Source organism: Somniosus microcephalus, chromosome 2 (assembly GCF_052327205.1).
Source record: "Somniosus microcephalus isolate GS21.2 chromosome 2, FLI_Smic_1.0, whole genome shotgun sequence".
NCBI lineage: Eukaryota > Metazoa > Chordata > Chondrichthyes > Squaliformes > Somniosidae > Somniosus > Somniosus microcephalus.
In genome coordinates this window covers 298,460,069-298,482,431 of record NC_140988.1, presented here as the reverse complement: position 1 = coordinate 298,482,431, position 22,363 = coordinate 298,460,069, and the positions used below count along the sequence as shown (strand labels likewise).

Genomic DNA, 22,363 nt, shown 5'->3' with positions numbered 1-22,363 from the left:
TGGGCCATTTAGGACAGAGATAAGGAGAAATTTCTTCACTCTGAGGGTTGTGAATCTTTGGAATTCTCTACCCCAGTGGGCTGTGGACTCTCAGTCATTGAGTATATTCAAGAAGGAGATCGATAGATTTTTGGACACTAAGGGAATCAAGGGATATGGGGATAGGGCAGGAAAGTAGAGTTGAGGTCGAAGATCAGCCATGATCTTATTGAATGGCAGAGCAGGCTCAAGGGACCGTATGGCCTACTCCTGCTCCTATTTCTTATGTTTCATCTACAAATCAAGCCATAATCTCGCTCCTCCTTACCTCTGTAAGCTACTCCAGCCCTATTCACACGCTCCACATTCTCTTCCCCCCGCCCCCCTTCATTCTACCTTCCAGCACACAGCCTTCATCCATCTTGCTCCCCCACTCCAGATCTCTCTCCCCTCCTCAAACCCTACCTTTTCAACTGCACTTTCATTCTCCTCCCATCACATTCCTCCTCCTGCTGCTCAAGTTAGCTCCAACTGTGATGAACTGGGACATTTTTGTATGTTAAAGGCACTATACTAATGTGAGCGGTTGTCACTGACAGTTACATAGAGGGAAAATAGGACATTATTTAAAATAGTCTCCATCTGGTTTTTGCCTTACTGTTAGTTCTCTGCGACAAAATGAGATTAGTTGACAATGATTATTTATCTTCTAAAATATAGATAATTGTACAAGGTTTTAAATGTACAATTAACCATCATTGTACTTTTAATGCAACAAGTTTTAAATTCTTATGGATTGATGTCAAAACATTTGGTTTGCCTAGAATATGATTTTAATGTACAAACCAAAAATGGTTTATTCTTTAACTATTACATAATATCTGGAATACAGCAAATAATGTAGCTTTCACCATTATGACTAACACACTTTCTCCATTTTAAATACAACATAAATACTGTTCTGCAGTAAATATGACTTTGTTCTTGGCGTCATTTTATGCAATAAACAGACACAATTTCCCACATGAAGAGTGCCCAGTGTTGGGTGTGGCCTCCAAGCTGAGGTTTTCCACTGAGCTTATAATTTCCATATTTGAGTTGCTAAAGAGCGCGTGGCCTAGGGTAGGACAAAAAGGAAATAGCTTTAAAAAAGAGGCCGGTTGCCTGAATGATTCAACTATACAGCCATGTACAAGTTAGAGTAAATATTGGCCTGTGACAAATAGGATTGTAATTAAAGAGTCACAAAATAACCTAAAATTAGGCTTTAAAATAATTTGAAGATTTAAATCACATTATATGAAAAAGGTGCAGTTGTTAACCTTCATCAGATATCAGGATCTGAAGATCAACAACGCAGACAAGAATGAATGGGTAATTTTTTAAGCCAGATTCAGACTTCTATGGCTACATTATATTAAATATAGGAAAAAAAGCACACACTAAAACAGTTTCAAAAAGAGTGAATTTGTTTCATTCATATAAAACAAGTGGCATTAAAACAATTATTTTCTGCTAAATTTCACAGAATTTGACAGTTTATTCCCTCTGGAAATTATTAATGAAAGAGGCAGAGACAAAAATATATAATCTGAACTTTAATTTTTTTTTTAAATGATCAAGCTCCAATAGCAAGAGGTTTGTCGGCAGAGGCTTTAGCTGCCAGCCAACCAAATCACAGCTGCCCATCACTCCTCTTGGTGCCACTTCCAGGTTCAATAATGGCTTATGCCAAAAATCCAAGTACGGTAAGTAAAATGTAGTGGCATGGGGGCCATTGTGGATACCAGCAGGAATACACAAAACAAATTATTTTGATTATTTAGAAAAATATGTTTTTTTCCACTGCTGGGTTAAGGTGTTAAATGGCATATAGATTTATTTATTGATGTGTTACAATACAATGAATAGTGTACTTTTAATACAAAATATAGAATTCTCAAGAACAGCAAGCTGTCTGTAAATGTGCAGCATGTGTTGAAAGTTGCATACATATGAACTACAATGAGTACAGATGTGAAGTTGCAGTACTCCCTATTCGTGGGCTTCAGACTATCAACATTAAAACTCACAACAAAATAAAAAGTACATCTCAACAATTTCATTTTTTTTTTACTAGTACTTCACACCCATCATAGTTCAAAAGCCATAAACACAATTTAGTGTATACAAAATACTCCTACTCAAGACAGAATCTTCAGATCAACCAGTTTTCAATTTAAGGAATTTTTGAAATTGTCAGTTTTAAAAAAATATAGAAGAAAATGGGGAAAGTTGCATTTTTTCCCCTCTGAGCCCTTTCAATATAGTTAATAGGAGAAATTGTAGTCACTACAAATCGTGCTCTTCACACTTCTTTCCATAAATACTGCTCTCTTCTGCACAACAATGTTTTGGTATCGCACATTGCGACACATTCCAGTAACCCCTGATTAGCAGTACAAGAACTGATGTAGTTGGAACATCAATGGCAATGTTATTCCTTGCTCTTCCAATTGTTACTGTTGTACCATTGCTGGTTATTAAAACCAAACATTTTAAATGGAGTGGTTGCAAAATTTCCAAAGTACCACTCCTTAGCCGAAGAGAAAATAATGAAATTCAAATACTGATGGAGTTAGAAGATGCGAACTGTGACACATAAGATGCAAGTACTGGATTGGTTGGAAGCATCTTTATGGGCAGATCCCAGCTGAATGTGTCCACATCTATATTCCCTGCCCCGGTCCAAGTAATTATCTCCGATTGGTTCTCAAGTACGGTAGGTGGTTCCACTGGTTCACGAGCAGTGACAAACTCAAAATGTAAGCGCCACTTTAAGGACACTGAAATTGAAATATATACATTAATCACTTCGAAGTATACATCAACCTATTGTTTAAAATCATACAATCATTAAAGGATTTTAAAAATCTGAAATATTAAGATTACTTGGTGTAGTATACAGGTTTAAACTTTTATTTCTTGCACTGAAGTCACTTTAGGTCCCTTTGTAATTTTCTCTTTTATTCCTTCTTTCCTGAAGATGGCACTCCTTAACAACCAACCACCACAATAAATTATATACACTTTTAATGCCCAGTGTGTTTTATAAGAGGGAGGGCGGAAAACAAAAGAAAAATTCAGACATCAAGCAAGAATTGGGAGAAGGAAACAGAAGTGGCCGTAAGTCAAAAATCTTGGTTTTTAAAGAGACTTTTGAAGGAAGTTGGAGGGGTTTGGGGGAGAGAATTTCAAAAGAGCAAGGCCATGATGACTTAAGGGAAAACACCCAATACTACAGATTTAGAAGAGAGAAGGGTGCAAGCTGGGATGCAGGGCTGCCAGTGGCTGTGGATAAGAATTATGAAGTTAATATACTGGGATAGGGAGCTACTGAAGGTCAGTGAGGATAAGGGTAATAGCTGAGCAGGGCTTAGCATAGAATAGGATGTGAGCAAGACAGTTTTGGATGGGTTGGAGTTTGTGTAGGGTGGAGCCAAGAGTTATCACTGCTGATCATTAGCCAATGACTGCTCTTTGGAGAAATGCAAGTATGGATGTCAGGTGAAGGTAGTATTTGATTCAGCTGTCATCCTCAGCACAAGTCACCACCTTCAGGACAGTAAGGGTCCAAATATTTCTGATCAGAAAGCTAGGATTCTTGTTCCTGATCGTTATTAAACGATCCCCGCAGAAAATGTGCTTGGGTGAAAAACAGACAAGAACAGGATCCGAACTCTCATGCCCTTGTTCACACATAGAATTTCCACTTCAGTAAGTGATCTGGTCCTGCTGGCTCCCAGGAACCATGTCAGTATGAGTCAACATCATCAACAAAGGAAGGAAGAAAACTAGAAACTGAAACATGTATTTAAAATCTTATGCAGTATGTAATTTGTACGATACAGAATAGAGTTTCATTTCGTTCGTTAAAAATTCTAAATAAGCTTTTAGCAGTGGTGCTTGATAGTATGGTGCAGAGATTTTAGTGACAATCATTGCAATAGGCATGTCATGGTCAGTAGAATCATAGTATAATGGAGAATCATAGAAATTTACAGCACAGAAGGAGGCCATTTGGCCCATTGTGTCTGCACTGGTCAAAGAAAAGCTATCCAGCCTAATCCCACTTTCCAGCTCTTGGTCGCTGACCTTGCAGGTTACAGCGCTTCACGTGCATATCCAAGTACTTTTTAAATGAGGTGAGGGTTTCTGCCTCTGCCACCCTTTCAGGCACTGCATTCTAGACCCCCACCACCATCTGGGTAAAAAATAAATTCTCCTCAACTCCCCTTTAATCCTTCTACCGATTACTTTAAATCTAAGTCCCCTGGTTATTGACCTCTCTGCTAAGGGAAATAGGTCCTTCCCATCCACTCTATCTAGGCCACTCATAATTTTATACACATCAATTAAGTCTTTCCTCAGCCTCCTCTGGTCCAAAGAAAACAACCCCAGCCTATCCAATCTTTCCTCATAGCTAAAATTCTCTCATCCTGGCAACATCTTCGTAAATCTCCTCTGTACCCCCACTAGAGCAATCACGTCTTCCCTGCAATGCGGTGAGCAGAACTGTACGCAGTATTCTAGCTGTGGCCTAACTAGTGTTTTATACAGTTCTAGCATAACCTCTCTGCTCTTATATTCTATGCCTCAGCTAATAAAGGAAAGTATCCTGTATGCCTTCTTAACCATCTTATCTACCTGCTCTGCTACCTTCAGAGATCTGTGGACATGCACTCCAAGGTCCCTCTGTTCCTCTACACCTCTCAGTATCCTACCATTTACTGTGTATTCCCTTGCCTTGTTAGCCCTCCCCAAATGCATTACATCACACTTCTCCGGATTGAATTCCATTTGCCACCTTTCTGCCCACCTGACCAGTCCACTGATAGCTTCCTGCAGTCTACAACTATCTTCCTCACTATCAACCACACAGCCAATTTTTGTATCATCTGCAAACTTCTTAATCATGCACCCTACATTGAAGTCTTAATCATTGAATTATACCATGAAGAGCAAGGGACCAAGTACTGAGCCCCACTGGAAACAGCCTTCAAGTCACAAAAACACCCGTGAACCATTACCCTTTGCTTCTTGCCACTGAGCCAATTTTGGATCCAACTTGCCACTTTCCCATGGATCCCATGGGCTTTTACTTTTTTGTCCAACCTGCCATGTGGGACTTTGTTAAAGGCCTTGCTAAAATCCATATAGACTACATGAAATACACTACCTTCATCGATCCTCTGCGTTACCTCCTCAAAAAATTCAATCAAGTTAGTCAGACATGACCTTCCTTAACAAATCCATGCTGACTGCCCTTGATTAATCTGTGACTTTCTAAATGATGATTAATACTGTCCCTCAGAATTTTTCCAATAATACTGGCCTGTAATTACTCGGTCTATCCCTTTCTCCCATTTTAAACAATGGCACAACGTTAGCAGTCCTCCAGTCCTCTGGCACCCAGCCTGTAGCCAGACAGGATTGGAAAATGATGGTCACAGCCTCCGCTATTTCCTCCCTTGCCTCTCAACAGCCTGGGATACATTTCTTCCGGGCCTGGCGATTTCTCTACTTTCAAAGATGCTAAACCTCTTAATACTTCTCTCTCTAGGTTTATCCCATCTAATATTTCACACTCCTCTTCAACTACAAGGTCTGCATCGTCCTTCTCTTCTGTGAAGACAGACGCAAAGTATTTATTAAGAACCGTACCCACATCTTCCACCTCAACACATAGGTTACCTTTTTGGTCTCTCATCGGTCCTACTCTTTCCTTAGTTATCCTCTTGCTCTTTATGTATTTATAAAATAACATCTTTGGGTTTTCCTTGATTTTACTTGCCAATATTTTTTCATGCCCTCTAGGTGACTAGTGATTACATTGCATTGGGTTAATTTATATTATTCAATTATACGGTCGTAATAATCCCTAGTAATTTGCATTTGAAGGGACCAGGAAACAAAAAATTAATTGCGTCATCTAATCGCTGTGTTTGTTCGAAGGGCAGAAGACAGGCAGTGTGAGCAAGAGCTGCTTTGGTGGATAACTTGCACTGCTGCTGATAAGTAAGGCTGTTTGATTTATTTTTCAGCACAGGAAAGTGGATCCTATCAGGTTTCCTTAAATACACAAGACAGGTCATCACCAATGTTCCCTACCACGCAGCTCTCTGCCAGTCCTGCGCAGCCCAGGACCAGCTTATGCAATGTTAAAATTCGCGAATGCGCAAAACTGTGGATGGGTTGTGCAGCCCCTTAAAGGGGCCGTGCACCCAAAATAAACTTATGGGGAGCATTGGTGATCACATGACATTATCAGCCCTCATACATCATGTAACCACATAAATAAAACAAATGATACACACTTACCTACAGTGGTGATGAAGCTGGGTGTGGCACTAAGTGGAATAGGTAAACTGAAGTGAGTCTTAGCAGTGTGCAAACATGACTCCTGGTGCCGAGCATGCGTACTAAGAGAAATAGGCTGTCCTGGTTTTCTCTGGTACTCCTCCTGTACGTGTTCCTCAGTTTGTAAAGACACGGAGAACTGCAAAGAAGGACAGACTGGGACTCAAATTAGTGGTTAAAAAATAAACACAAATGATTGTTTAAATTATAATTCCCATAGTTACTGATAGCATTTCATATTGAAAAACCATAACAAAGGTTTATTTATCAAGCCACGGCTATAGAAAGTAATACTTTAAGCCTGACATCAGAGTTTTGCATTTGTGGAAATTAAACCCTGTAGTCACATCTATTATTTAACTGGAAACAATTACTATTTCATGTTGAATGATAGAAGAAGGTATTAGTAAGGACAAAAAAAAAAATCACAAGCATCACGCAGTAGAAGTGTCATAGAAGAAAATACTGAAAGACACATTTGGACAGAAATTGCTCTCCTGAATCCATCTGACAGTTCAGCTTTGTCTGGCATTTACATGCAAAGTATTCTATAATGCTGTGGAGGTTGATAATACATTTGGATTAACTTCTGCCCACATTCATGAGAAGCATCAGCTTCATGCTCTGAACAAGTAGTATCTCTCCAACTAGAGAACTGTATAACTATCCTGAAGGTGCAGATCCTATACAAGGCCCTGTGCCAGGGGCATCAACAGTCCACAAGTACCTTGCCCAAGTGGTCGTACTTTATGCTTGAATAGTCTGAACACTCGCTGTCTAGGCTCAGTTATGGAGGACATCACAGTTGATCTCAAACCCACCTTCATCTACCATCTATGGACACATTTCAAAAAGGATCATTGGACAGTGATGAGCAATAAGGAACAACCACGGCTAATAATTTTCTCTTCTCTCCACCTTCTTTATCCCAGGTGTGTTAATGCCAATTGTAATGCCCCACTCCTGCACCAGCTGCAATCAGATAATTTAGTACCGACCAGGTATCTAATATTTTTTCCCCAGTTGGCCAGTAAACAGTTCTGAGATAAAGATATTTGAATTTGTATAAGCTTTTGTAGCCTTTCACTTGGCAACAAGTCAATTATCAAAGTACTTTTAAAACAATGGACCACATATCTGCAAGTTTATCACCAAGATTAACAAGCACAAAATGTACTGACCTGCAAACATGGAATATTTCCTTCGGAGAAATCGAATGTGCCCACTACATCCTCTCCAATTTTATAGATGGCTTTGAAGATGCAAAACTTTCCAACCTTCCCCCGGATATTAGTAATGTTATACAAATCTGCATAGAATACACAAAATAATATTAATCAGTTACCTTTCAAAATTATAAAAAAAAGTTTTTAGCACAAGCACAATAGTACTGCTAAAACAATCTATTTGGATTTTGACGCCTTGTTCATTTAACATTGCTTCATGCTTGTTTGGTCAATGTAGACACTTTGGGCTGGATTTTCATTCAGGAGTCAGGTAGGAGGCGGGGCTACAACTTTCGGGGTTGTAGTCCCGCCTCCATCGAGATGTGGCCAATCCACGCGATTTTAACTTGATTTGACCTTGTTGAGCCCGCCCAGCGGGCTCAGCAGGCCAATTAAGGGCCACCCGGCAACAGGTGACGTCACAGACTGAAATTTCATCTGTCAAGAGGTTTTGACAGATGAAATATCAGTGTTTCACAGCTGTTTGAAGCTGTCAAACACTGACAGTCTTACTTCTAACCTGAGTCCTTCTCTACAGACTCAGTTAGAAATCTCTCCTACACAGAAAGCTGAAGGCTGTCACTTTTGACAGTTCGCAGCCATTCTGCTTTCTGAGCCGGTGAGATGAGGGACTCCCGAGACCTAAAGGAAGGAAGGCTGAAAAGGTAATTTAAACTTCTTTAAACACTTTAGACACACCAAACACAGTTACCTTTGCACTCATGCACACATCACTCACCTGAACACCGACATCTCGACCCCTCCAAGTCCTTCAACCCGACGGCCCACTTCGCAAACTTGGCGTGGTTTGGAGCCGTCGGGAAACCCACACTTCAGCATTAAAAATAGCGATTAGGCTAAAAACTGCCTGTAGGCAGGTCCCAGTGCGGGTACCCGCCTCCTTTGAAACTGGCATGGAGGCGGGTTGGGGGCGGGATGGGTTCATGCCCCCCGATTTCGGGATTTTAACCCCCCACATGCCTCCAATCCCGACTCCACGGCCCAATGAAAATCCTGCCCATTACCTCCCTCTCCCCTTTCAAGTTCCTTAGAATACAATACACATTTAGAGTATTTTTTTAAAAATAGTTTGCCCCACCAATCCCATAGCCCAGTGGTAAAGAGCCCAATTGCAGCTCCCCAAATGAGATCAGATAACTCACCATAAAGTAGGAACTGAACTTTGGACAGTGCCTTTATTCACTAGCCATGGTGTGGAGATGCCGGAGTTGGACTGGGGTGGACAAATGTAAGAAGTCACACAACACCAGGTTATAGTCCAACAGCTTTATTTGAAATCACAAGCTTTCGGAGCGCTGCTCCTTCTTCTGAAGAAGGTGGTTTCACCTGAAGAAGGAGCAACGCTCCGAAAGCTTGTGATTTCAAATAAAGCTGTTGGACTATAACCTGGTGTTGTGTGACTTCTTACATTTATTCACTGGGGTATTGGACGAGTTGATTATTTCTGTTTCATCAATCACCATGTTATGGTGAACTGATACTGCAAGAGTATGTTAATTCATGGAAATTATTATAAGAGAAACAATAGACATGTTAACAGAAATTTTATCACTAATATTTACTAATGGAGGAATAATTATTTTTAAATAAACAAAGTATTTGCTTTTTATGAAAATAAATCTAATATTTATTTCTCCATCAGTCTTGGGCAATTATTTTTGAATGCTTTATTTTGCAATTGCTGACAAGATCAGAGATACTGGCAAAGCAAGAAAGTTAAAGTGGTTACTGTTAGATTTCTAAAGCACTTTGGGTTAGTAACTGTATCTACCGACATCACATCAGTTCCTTCACCCAGCCAGGCTCAGTAACTGCAAACAATTCACCTTGATGTTGCCATCTTATTATTGAAACCACAACAAAAATAAGAAAAAAAATAGAATGCTCAGGATAGAATTACCTTGAAATGGAATCATATTTAACAAGCTTTAAATAAAAAAATTAGCAGAGCAAAATCACCTTGTTAAGTTACTTTCTGAACTTCAAAAGAAGCACTTGCTATGGTTCTCAACAACTAGAAGGGTAACCAGCATAAAAATAGGACATATTTTTGGCTATTACAGCAACCTTTTTCTTTCTTATCTTGGTGAAACCATTCTGCATATAAATGCAGCAATTTCATTAATAGGTTGGAGAAGCTCTACATTTGATTAGTACAAGAGTACCTGGAGGAAATCCTAGTCTCTATCTAATGCTGGTTTCATTATTAAATACTCACGAAGACTGCGGCGAGATGTGCTGGTCATCAGCATTTCTGTTGCCAGGTCTACTAATCTAGTGTCTTTTTTAATGTTCTCATCTTCATCCAAAAATGGGTTTGTAGGTGCGACAGCTTCATCTGGAGGAAACTGGTAATCTTCTAGCCCTGATGCGAAAAAAATTTGCATGTTCACTAAAAAGCATAGTGTCTTCATGAATGAAATCTAGTTATTTACACAGTTACACCCAAAGGCAAATTTTCACTTTTACTGCCATGCAGAAAATGGGTGGTAGCAAATCGGCCGCCCAATTTACACAATGCCTGAAGATCAAGAGAAATTTAAATCAGGCAGTCTCCAAAATTGGCGGACAATCTGCTACCACCCGATTTCTGTGCGGCGGCAAAAGTGAAAATTTACTCATCCCCAGCATTTAACACTTCATTAACTACTTCTGGAAATACAGCTGCTGCTAGATTGGGAGCCAAGGTCTACAATTCTTCAATTCTTAACACTTTTGCATTCTCATGGTTTACTTGAGTTTACCAAATACTCAATTTCTTTCTATAATAAAGTATTCTGTTTATTCTTCACCCTGGTTTACACTTAAAGGAAAATCTTACTTCATAGAATCATAGAAATTTATGGCACAGAAGGAGGCCATCGTATCTGTGCCGGCAGAAAAAGAGCTATCCAGCCTAATCCCACTTTCCAGCTCTTAGTCCGTAGCCTTGTAGGTTACAGCACTTCAAAGTGCGTATCCAAGTACTTTTTAAATCCGATGAGGGTTTCTGCCTCTACCACGCTTTCAGGCAGTGAGTTCCAGACCCCCACCGCCTTCTGGGTGAAAGGATTTCTCCTCAACTCCCCTCTAATCATTCTACCAATTACTTTAAATCTATTCCCCCTGGTTATTGACCTCTCCGCCAAGGGAAATGTGTCCTTCCCATCCACTCTATCTAGGCCCCTCATAATTTTATACACCTCAATTAAATCTCCCCTCAGCCTCCTCTGTTCCAAAGAAAACAACCCCAGCCTATCCAATCTTTCCTCAGAGCTAAAATTCTCCAGTTCTGGAAACAGCCTCATAAATCTCTTCTGTACCCTCGCTAGTCTTCCCTGCAATGTGGTGACCAGAACTGGAAGCAGTACTCTAGATGTCGCCTAACTAGTGTTTTACCCAGTTTTTTAAATTAGTCTATGGGATGTGGGCGTCGCTGGCAAGGCCAGCATTTATTGCCCATCTCTAATTGCCCTTGAGAAGGTGGTGGTGAGCCGCCTTCTTGAACTGCTGCAGTCCGTGTGATGAAGGTACTCCCACAGTGCTGTTAGGTAGGGAGTTCCAGGATTTTGACCCAGCGACGATGAAGGATCAGCGATATACTTCTATGTCAGGATGGTGTGTGACTTGGAGGGGAACTTGGTGGTGTTCCCATGCGCCTGCTGCCCTTGTCCTTCTAGGTGGAAGAGGTCACGGGTTTGGGAGGTGTTGCTGAAGAAGCCTTGGCGAGTTGCTGCAGTGCATCTTGCAGATAATACACACTGCAGCCACGGTACGCCAGTGGTGGAGGGAGTGAATGTTTAAGGTGGTAGAAGGGGTGCCAATCAAGTGGGCTGCTTTGTCCTGTATGGTGTCGAGCTTCTTGAGTGTTGTTGGAGCTGCACTCATCCAGGCAAGTGGAGAGTATTCCATCACACTCCTTACTTGTGCCTTGTAGATGGTAGAAAGGCTTTGGGGAGTCAGGAGGTGAGACACTTGCCGCAGAATACCCAGCCTCTGACCTGCTGTTGTTGCCACAGTATTTATGTGGCTGGTCCAGTTAAGTTTCTGGTCAATGGTGACCCCCAGGATGTTGATGGTGGGGGATTTGCCAAATGGTAATGCCAGTTGAAGCGTAACCTCCCTGCTCTTATATTCAATGCCTTGGCTATAAAGAAAAGTATCCCGTATGCCTTCTTAACCACTTTATCTACCTGTCCTGTTATCTTCAGGCATCTGTGGACATGCACTTCAAGATCCTTCTGTTCCTCTACGCTTCTCAGTATCCTACCATTTACTGTGCCTTGTTAGCCCTCCCCAAATGCATTACCTCACACTTCTCCGGATTGAATTCCATTTGCCACTTTTCTGCCCACCTGACCAGTCCACTGATAGCTTCCTGCAGTCTACAGCTATCTTCCTCACCATCAACCACATGGCCAATTTTTGTATCATCTGCAAACCTCTTAAACATGCCCCTACATTGAAGTCTTAATCATTGATATATACCACAAAAAGTACTGAGCCCTGTGGAACACCATGGGAAACCGCCTTCCAGTCATAAAAACACCCTTCAGCCATTACCTTTTGCTTCCTGCCACTGAGCCAATTTTGGATCCAACTTGCCACTTTCCCATGGATCCCATGGGCTTTTACTTTTCTCACCAATCTGCCATGTGGGACCTTGTCAAAAGCCTTGCTAAAATCCATGTCAAACGTGCTACCCTCATCAATCCTCCTTGTTACCTCCTCAAAAAATTCAATCTAGTCAGACATGACCTTCCCTTAACAATCCACGCTGACATGCTTTTCTAAATGATGATTAATACTATCCATCAGAATTCTTTCCAATAATTTGCCCACCCCCGAAGTGAGGCTGACTGGCCTGTAAATGGTAATTTAACTCTCATTTCTAGGAATAAGCTAGTATGTAAGCTCATAATATATAGGGATTGTATAATTTCCATACCAAAGTGTAGATTATCTAGAATTGTGTAACCGTAGAGATTATCTAGAATTGTGTAACCGTAGGGATTATATTAACATATACACATGTACCATATTTTTTCAGCTCTGATTGGTTCAGTGAGAAGAAACATTACGATTAAAAAGAGAGGGCAAGATCCTGAGTTGTCAGAGGCCTATCCTTATAGAAGCCTGGATTAGATCGACCAAGCTATGATACCATCAAGGAGAAACTTGATACAAATTTAAAGGAAAAAAATTTAAGTCACTTGTCCCAAATAGAGCATTTCAACTTTTAGTAAACAATGCAACAGAATTTACACTGACTATGGAATTAGTTACACGTCATCTTACAAGTTACAGCAAGTTACAAGTGGTTCCAAACAGGTGAACTAGCTTCACCTCAGACTCACCATAGACAACGAAAACCCGAAAAGGAACCCGTAGAAGTTTGATTGGAGAATTGACCCTCTGACAGCCAACTGTCAATTTATAAACATACTTCACTGACTGGCCACGGAAGGAAGGTGGACCATCAAGAGGCACCGTTTCACAGTAAGAATCTGAAAATTTCCAGCAAAACTAAATCACACATCATTTCAGAAACATGTCATTTCAGAAAAATCACACCATAGAATGATAAATAATGACTGTTAGCATAAACTATTGCCATATTTCATTAGTTTCCATAATTTTTTATTCCTAAATAATGTTTGAATATAAATAAATAGCAAACAAAAGGGGTGCCTATATACCATATCATGAGACATTTTTTAAACTGTCACTGCAAAAGTAGGTACTTCATACTCTCATTTATGTTGCAGTTGTATATTACTTTGGCCCAGATTTTGGCGTCAGCGACGAATGAACACGCTTATCATTCTTTACACTTTCACTTGCCCACAGAATTTCTGTGGGCTTTTACACTGCGATTTGCAGTTATCAGACAGTTAAAGCAGCATGGTGCCCTCTACAGGGAATCTGGAACCTGTGTGAACAGGGCAAGCAATAGCATGTCTCCTCAACCAATCAGATTTAAGAATCCTTACTGAGGCACGCAGTCTAAAACAGGAAGTGTAAATTAGAATATTTAATACAGTGTAAAATCACGTACAGAAACCCAAATAAAAGAGAGGGAAAGAAAATTGGGATTAAGAGAGAGAGAAAAAAATAAGAAAGAGACAGAAATAAAAAGTAAAAAAAAACATTTAAAAAAAAAAATCTCCAACAATAATTAAAATTTGAAGGAAAGAGACTCCACACTTGTAAAAGTAAATTTTCAGTGCCAGGGAGGTTGTTTTACAGTAATTAAGACTTATCACTGCATTAAAAATTCAGTTACACTTGAATGGGCAAGCCCCAACTTTTTCTGGTATGTTTAGTGGGTATCCAGTGGGTAAGTACCGCAACTTCACGCCCGTCATGTGTTTGAATGCCGAGTCTTTCGGCGAGGTACCGGTATAGCAAAGCTTATGGAAGAGCAGGGCAAATCGGACAATAACTTCCTGATTTCCACATTTAAGTGCTGGAAGCAATGCAGAGAAGAGGTTAGCGTTAGGAGTTTTAGTTATTAGGAAAGACTAGAGAAACATGGGCTTTTCATCTTAAAAGAGGGGCATCCGAGAGGTGATCAAGGTATACAAGATTATGAAGGGAATGTAAAAAGTAAACCCGAAATTTTACAGAAGTAGAACAAAAGGTCACAGGAACAAACTAGCAAAAGGTAACTTTAGGATTGATAGTACATTTTTCTTCACACAGAATGATCAACGTATGGAAGACTTCCAGATAAAGGAGTGGAGACAAAAAGCCTGGAATCTTTAGATGCATCAATAGGGGGCCCTTAGGATTTTTCTGGATGGGAAGAAAATAATTGGCCAAATGGGCTTTTGACTCAGATGCAAGAGTGCTGCCGCTTAGCCAAGGCCGACAGATAAAGTTATGAAAAAAAAAATCAATAGCTTTTGAGGTTTTATAAATAGGGGTACAGCATGCAAGATTGAGGAGGTAATGGTACGTGTGTACAAGGCAATGGTTAGGATATTGTTACAGTACTGTGCAGCTCTGGGTGTGTCATTATAAAAAGTACATTAAAACAATAGAACTCATATAGCATAGATTCAGCAGGATGATGCCAGAGACTTAAGATACTGAGACTATTTCCACCAGAGCAGAGAAGGCCAACAGAGATTTTTTAAATAACAAAGGGCTTTGATAAGAATGAATAAGGAAAGAGCATTTCTACTGGTTGGGAGTCAGTGATGAGTGGGTCATCAATTTAAAATTATTAACAAGAGTGTGGGAGGGGTTAGGAGATTTTTCTTTACAGCATAGAATGCATTGCCACAAGGAATTGAAGTGGCAGAGATCATTGCCTCTTTTAAAGGCAATGGGGACAAACAGAGCTATGGGATAAAAAGCAAGGCATTGGGATTCATTTTGAGTTGCTTTAGCAAAGAGCCAGCACAGAGACAATGCACAGAATGGCCTCTTTCTATGGTTAGTAAATTGTAGTTTTTTGGTTAAATTTGTCTCTTCTCCCACCCCATAACAATACCAGCGGACACACCATGTGCAGCAGACATCAAAAGAGCAACTCGCATAACTACTCACAAAAAAGTGGAGCTCAAAGCAAGTATAGCTCTACCTCTATTTTTAACTGCTGTTAAAAAGTGGAATATAGTTTTTATCTAGATCATATTACCAAAATATGTCTACTTACAGGACTTTGATTCACCAGGATCAAGTCGCAGGTCACAGAACAGTATCTTGGGTGGAGTGGCTAGGATACATTTTCCTCGTTCACCTGGAAATAAATGAACAGTTGGAATGATCCTGCTAAACATTTAATTGATGGCTAAAATTCAAGCAAACAAATCCTCATCAGATCAGACCAAGATCCCTTAACTAGTATCGAAAACAGTCAAACAGAACTCCCATTGGTTTATGTGGGTAAATACATTACCCAGCGTGATACTGAAACAACTGCAAGAGCTTGCATTTATCTAATGCCTTTAACGTGGGGGGAGAAAATAATCACAAGGTGCTTCACAGAGGCGCAAGGGAAAAAATGAACACCAAGCTAAAGAAGGAGATATTAAGAGGGGTGACTAAAAGCTTGGTCAAAGAGGTGGCTTTTAAGAGTGGTCTTAAAGGAGGAAAGGGAGGTGCAGAGGGGTTTAGGCAGGCAATTACAAAGCATGGAGTCAAAGTGACTAAAGCACAGCCACCAATGGTATGGCAAAGGGAGGGGAGTGCACAAGAGGCCAGTGTGAGAGGAACAACAGTTTGCATTTATATAGTGACTTTAACGTAGTAAAACGTCCCAAGGTGCTTCACAGGAGTATAATCAGACAAAAATTGACACTGAGCTAAAGAAGCAGACATTAGGACAGGTGACCAAACACTTGGTCCAAGAGATCGGTTTTAAGCAGCGTCTTAAAAGGAGAGGGAGATGGAGAGGTGAAGAGGTTTATGGCAGGAATTCCACAACTTAGGGACTAGACAGCTGACGGCACAGGTGCCAATAGTGGGGCGAAGGAAGTGGGGGATGCACAAGAGGCCAGAGTTGGAGGAACATAGAGTTCTCTGAGGTTTGTAGGGCTGAAAGAGGTTACAGAGATAGGGAGTGGCGAGGCTATGGAGAAATTTGAACACAGGGATGAGAATTTTAAATCTGAGGCGCTAGTGGATCTGGAGCCAATACAGGTCAGCAAATACAGGGGTGCTGGGTGAACGGGACTTAGTGCAAGTTAGGGTACGGGCAGCAGAATTTTGGACGAGCTCGAGTTTATGAAGGGTGGAAGATGGGTGGCCAGCCAGAAGATCACTGGGGTAGTCGAGTCTAGAGGTAACAAAGGCATGGGTGAGGGCTTCAGCAGCAAATGGACTGAGGCAGGGGTGGAGACAGGTGCTATTACAGAGGTGAAAGTAGGCAGTCTTTGTGATGGAGAGGATGTGGGGTCAGAAGCTCAGCTCTGGGTCAAATAGGGCACAGAGGTTGCAAACAGTCTGGTTCAGCCTGAGACTGAGGCCAAGGAGGAGGATGGGATCGGTGGTGAGCGAACAAAGTTTGTGGCGTGGGCCAAAGACAATGTAATTGAAGGAAACTTCAGATCATCCAGTACTGGATGTCAGATAAACAGTCTGAAAACACAGAGGAAATGAGGGGCTGAGCAAGGTGGTGGTGTGGTAGAGTTGGGTATCATCAATGTACATGTGGAATCTGACGTGTCATCGGATGATGTTGCCTAGGGGCAGCATGTAGTTGAGATATCAGAGGGGGCCAAAGATAGATCCTTAGGGGACTCCAGAGGTAATGGTGCAGGGCGGGAAATAAAGCTATTGCAGGAGATTCTCTGGCTGCGACTGGATAGGCAAGAGTAGAACCAGACGAGGGTAGTCCCACTCAGTCGGACAACGGAGGAGAGGTATTGGATGTGCATGGTGTGGTCAACTGTGTCAAAGGTTACAGACAGCTCAAGAAGGACAAAGAGGGACAGTGCACCACAGTCAGTCACAGAGGAGGTCATTTGTGACGTTGATTAGGGCCATTTCAGTGCTGTGGCAGGGGCAGAAATCAGATTAGAGAGGTTCAAACATAGAGTTGTGGAAAAGATTGGCATGAATTTCGGATGCGACAATGCATTCAAGGACTTGAGAGGAAAGGGAGGTTAGAGATGAGGCGGTAGTTCACAAGGACAGTGGTGTCAAGAGTGTTTTTTTTGAGGTGGGTGATGACAGCAGTTTTTAAAGGGAGCGGGACAGTACCCAAGGAGAGGGAACTATTTACAATATCAGTTAGCAGGGGCCAGGAAGAGAAGCTGGGTGGTCAGCAGTTTAGTGAGAATAGAATGAAGAGAGCAGGAGGTGGGTCTCGTGGACAAGATAAACTTGAAGAGGGAAGATAAGCTTGGAGAGGGGAGGTGGGAGAGAAACTGGAGAGAGGAGAGATCAGGTCTAGGCATGGAGGGGAAACCTTGGCAGTAGCTTGGCTTGGTGGGCTAGGGAATGGGAAAGATGCGGCAGAGACAGCTGAATATCAATAAGATTGAGACCATCCAAAGAAGTCCATGAGCTCCTCGCACGTTGTTGGAGGGGGTAGGAGATAGGGGTTTAAGGAGATGGTTGGTTGGGGAAAAGAAGTGCGGGTTATCTTTGCATTCCAGGATGATCGTGGAATAGTGAGTAGTTTTGTCAGAGGAGAGCAGGGCCCGATAGTGCTTGATTTTGGTCCAGACAGATCTGGCGATGAATGACTAAACTAGTTGTGTGTCATAAACGTTCAAGTCTACATCCCTTGCACTTGAGAGTGCAGATGGAGCCCATACTAAGGGGAACAGCCAGGGTGGGAGAGAGTTAGGATTTTACTGGGGAGAAGGGCATCAAAAGTGAGGGTGTGATTGAGCAGATTGATAGCTGCAGAAGTGTCGTGATGAATGGACAGACAAAGGCAAGACAGTTGGGAGTTTGAAAGTGCTTCTTGAGTGTTGTTGGAGCTGCACTCATCCAGGCAAGTGGAGAGTATTCCATCACACTCCTTGTAGATGGTAGAAAGGCTTTGGGGAGTCGGGAGGTGAGACACTTGCCACAGAATACCAAGCCTCTGACCTGCTCTTGTAGCCACAGTATTTATGTGGCTGGTCCAGTTAAGTTTCTGGTCAATGGTGACCCCTCCAGGATGTTGATGGTGGGGGATTCGGCAATGGTAATGCCATTGAATGTCAAGGGGCGGTGGTTAGGCTTTCGCTTGGTGGAGATACTCATTGCCTGGCACTTGTGTGGCACGAATCTTACTTGTCATTTATCAGCCCAAGCCTGAATGTCATCCAGGTCTTGCTGCATGCAGGAATGGACTGCTTCATTATCTGAGGAGTTGTGAATGGCACTAAACACTGTGAAGTCATCAGTGAATATGCCCACTTCTGATCTTATGATGGAGGGAAGGTCATTGATGAAGCAGCTGAAGATGGTTGGGCCTAGGACACTGCCCTGAGGAACTCCTGCAGTGATGTCCTGGGCTGTGATGATTGACCGCCAACCACCACAACCATCTTCCTTTGTGCTAGGTATGACTCCAGCCAGTGAAGAGTTTTCCCCTGATTCCCATTGGCTTCAGTTTTACTAGGGCTCCTTGATGCCACACTCGGTCAAATGCTGCCTTAATGTCAAGGGCAGTCACTCTCACCTCACCTCTGGAATTCAGCTCCTTTGTCCATGTTCGGACCAAGGCTGTAATGAGGTTGGGAGCCGCGTGGTCTTGACGGTACCCAAATTGGGCATCAGTGAGCAGGTCTTTGGAGAGTAAGTGCCACTTGATAGCACTGTCGATGACACCTTCCATCACTTTGCTGATGATTGAGAGTAGACTGAGGGGCGGTAATTGGCCGGATTGGATTTGTCCTGCTATTTGTGGACAGGACATACCTGGGCAGTTTTCCACATTGTCGGATAGATGTCAGTGTTGCAGCTGTACTGGAACAGCTTGGCTAGAGGTGTGGCTAGTTCTGGAGCACAAGTCTTCAGCAAGACAGCCGGGATGTTGTCAGGGCCCATTGCCTTTGCTGTGTCCAGTGCGCTCAGCTGTTTCTTGATATCACGTGGAGTGAATTGAATTGGCTGAAGACTGGCTTCTGTGATGGTGGGGCACTCGGGAGAAGGCCGATATGGATCATTCATTCAGCACTTCTGGCTGAAGATGGTTGCAAACGAGGGAGGGATATGCCGGGCCATGAGGTTACAGATTGTGGTGAAATACAATGCTGCTGCTGCTGATGATGGCCCACAGCGCCTCATGGATGCCCAGTTTTGAGCTGCTAGATGTGTTCTGAATCTATCCCATTTAGCACGGTGGTAGTGCCACATAACACGATGCAGGGTGTCCACAGTGTGAAGACGGGACTTCGTCTCCACAATAACTGTGCGGTGGTCACTGCTACCAATGCTGTCATGGACAGATGCATCTGCGACAGGTAGCTTGGTGAGGACGAGGTCAAGCAGGTTTTTCCCTCATGTTGGTTCTCTCGCCACCTGTCGTAGGCCCAGTCTGGCAGCTGTGTCCTTCAGGACTCGGCCAGCTCGGTCAGTAGTGGTGCTATCGAGCCACTCTTGGTGATGGACATTGAAGTCCCCCGCCCAGAGTACATTCTGTGCCCTTGCTACTCTCAGTGCTTCTTCCAAGTGGTGTTCAACATGGAGGAGTACTGATTCATCAGCTAAGGGAGGGCGGTAGATGGTAATCAGCAGGAGGTTTCCTTGCCCATGCTTTACCTGAAGCCATAAGACTTCATGGGGTCCGGAGTCAATTTTAAGGACTCCCAGGGCCACTCCCACCCGAAGGTATACCACTGTGCCACCACCCCTGGTGGGTCTGTCCTGCCGGTGGGACAGGACATACCCAGAGATGGTGTTGGAGGAATTTGGGACATTGGCTGAAAGACCGGGTGGTCTGTCCGGTTTTATTCTTATTATTGTTTTTTGTAGCAGTTTGGAACAACTGAGTGGCCATTTCAGAGGGCAGTTAAGAGTCAACCACATTGCTGTGGGTCTGGAGTCACATATAGGCCAGACCAGGTAAGGACGGCAGATTTCCTTCCCATAAAGACATTAATGAACCAGATGGGCTTTTAAGGCAATCCGATAGTGTCATGGTCACCATTACTGATACTAGTTTTTTATTCCAGATTTATTTAATTAACTGAATTTAAATTGATTCAAACTCACGTCTCTGTATTAGTCCAGGCCTCTGGATTACTAGTCCAGTAACATAACCACTATGCTACCGTTCCCGTGCAGAAGTAGGCAATGTTATGGAGGTAAAAGTAGACAGTATTTGTGATGGAGAGGATATGGGACCAGAATCTCAGCTAAGGATCAAATAGTATGCAGAGATTGCAAACCGTCTAGTTCAGCCTCAGACAGTGGTTTGAGAGGGGATGGAATCAGTGGCACGGGTACGGAGTTTGTGGTGGAGGCCAAAGATGCCAGCTTCTGTTTCATCAATGTTTAACTCGAATAAATTCCAGCTCATCCAAGACTGGATGTTGGACAAGCAGGCTGACAACACAGAGGCAGTGCAGGGGTCACCATCTCAAGGGCAACTAGAGATGGGCAATAAATGCTGGCCTTGCCAGCTACACCCACATCCCATGAACTAATAAAAAAAAGAGGTGGTGGAAATTTAGAGCTGGGTTTCATCAGTATACATGTGGAAATTCACCCCATGTCTCCAGATTATGTCACTAAGGGGCAGCATGTGCTGAGGACGGAGCCAAGGAAATATCCTTGGAGGGTGTCCAGATCTAACAGTACAGAGGCAGAAAGAGAAGCTGGGTTTACTCTGGCTATGATCAGACAGGTATGAATGGAATCAAGTGAGGGTAGTCCCACTAAGCTGGATAACGGAGGAGAGGCGTTGGAGGTGGATAGTGTGATCGACCGTAAAGGCTGCAGAGAGCTTGAGCAGAACTAATTCACCACGGTCACAGTCACAGGTGATGTCACTTGTGACTTTGATTAGGGCCATTATGGTACTGTATTAGGGAGGGAATCCTGACTGGAAAGATTCAAACATGGAGTTGCAGGAATGATTTGCACAGATTTGAGAAGTGACAACACATTCAAGAGCTTTGGAGAGGAAAGGCAGGTTGGAGATGAAGCAGTAGTTTGTAAGGACAGAGGGGTCGAAGGTGTATTTTTTTTTTGAGGAGGGGATGCTGAAGGTGATTTTGAAAGAGAGCAGGACAGTGCCTAAGAACAGGGAACCATTTATAATGTCAGCTAGCATGGGAGCCAAGAAGGGAAGTTGGGTGGTCATCAGTCTAATGGGAATGGGGTCAAGGAAGCAGGAGGTGGGTCTCATGGACAAAATTAGCTCAGAGAGGACATAAGAGGAAATGAGAGAGAAAAACCAGAGAGGGGGAGGGGAGCTGGGGGAAGGTTTTCGGCTTGGTGAGAAAGGGGTTAAAGCAACAGATACAATAAACAAATGAAATTCACAACCAGTCCACTGAGCTCCCCCCAGTAAAACGAATGATTTAATTTCTCACATGAGGATTGTCAGTCTGAGTTCTTGTGCATACATCTTCAGCATGGAAAATCTCAAGACAGTGTAAAAATTGTATTTATTTTAAAATCATAATACATTATAGACAGTTCAAAAAGTGGCAAGCTTAAGAATAGAAATAGTCAGATCGCCTTGTACCAAGAAAAGTAAAAGAGAGATAATATCCTACCTCTGTTTGGAACAAAGACCGTTTCATTCTCGGCCTGCACGTCATGCTTTACGTCTTCAGAGGGCGGAAGTGCAACACGACTCTCACTGGTATGAAACTGGCAATGTACCTGAGCACTTGCCCATGCCAACATCTCACTGATAAACAAAAGACAGAAACTGTGGCTCAATTCCAAAATACTTTAGCAGACTTGTGAACACCTAATAAGCTAGTTATTTTCACACTGTGAGGTTCTATTAAACATCAAGGATAATCAGAATATTCAAAATGCATTGGCTGATTAAAAAAAAACTTTAGCACTATCTGAGCATAATTCTCAAAATCCTTTCCAAACCCCTGGTCAGTTCACCATACCCTAGCACGTAAATGATCGAAAATTTCCAAGTCCATCTCAAACCCATCTCTTAAATTTAAAATGTTTTAAAATTATTATTGTTACACACTGGGGAAACATCCAGATAGTTCAGCAACTAAATGAGCTTCAGACTTTGATCCCCAGTCTGTGTGGAATTTGGGGCAGCTACAGCATACCCTAATGCTTCTGGGCTGGGAGAAAAAAAAGAAACCAATGTCCCCTTCCCT

General features: G+C 42.4%; 1 protein-coding gene across 1 annotated transcript in view; it reads right to left on the bottom strand.

The window, feature by feature from the left end:
* Positions 1-1,562: 1,562 nt before the first annotated feature.
* rgp1 (GP1 homolog, RAB6A GEF complex partner 1) overlaps positions 1,563-22,363 on the bottom strand; it is a 30,656-nt gene continuing 9,855 nt past the window's right edge. Inside the window, exons 2-8 of the mRNA XM_085973453.1 lie at positions 21,782-21,918; positions 15,271-15,354; positions 12,962-13,111; positions 9,844-9,990; positions 7,560-7,687; positions 6,340-6,517; positions 1,563-2,804 (exon numbers count right to left, since the gene is read on the bottom strand). Of these exons, the coding sequence (XP_085829579.1) occupies positions 2,581-2,804; positions 6,340-6,517; positions 7,560-7,687; positions 9,844-9,990; positions 12,962-13,111; positions 15,271-15,354; positions 21,782-21,918 (1,048 nt within the window). The 3' untranslated portion in view covers positions 1,563-2,580. The remainder of the gene's footprint in view (positions 2,805-6,339; positions 6,518-7,559; positions 7,688-9,843; positions 9,991-12,961; positions 13,112-15,270; positions 15,355-21,781; positions 21,919-22,363) is intronic.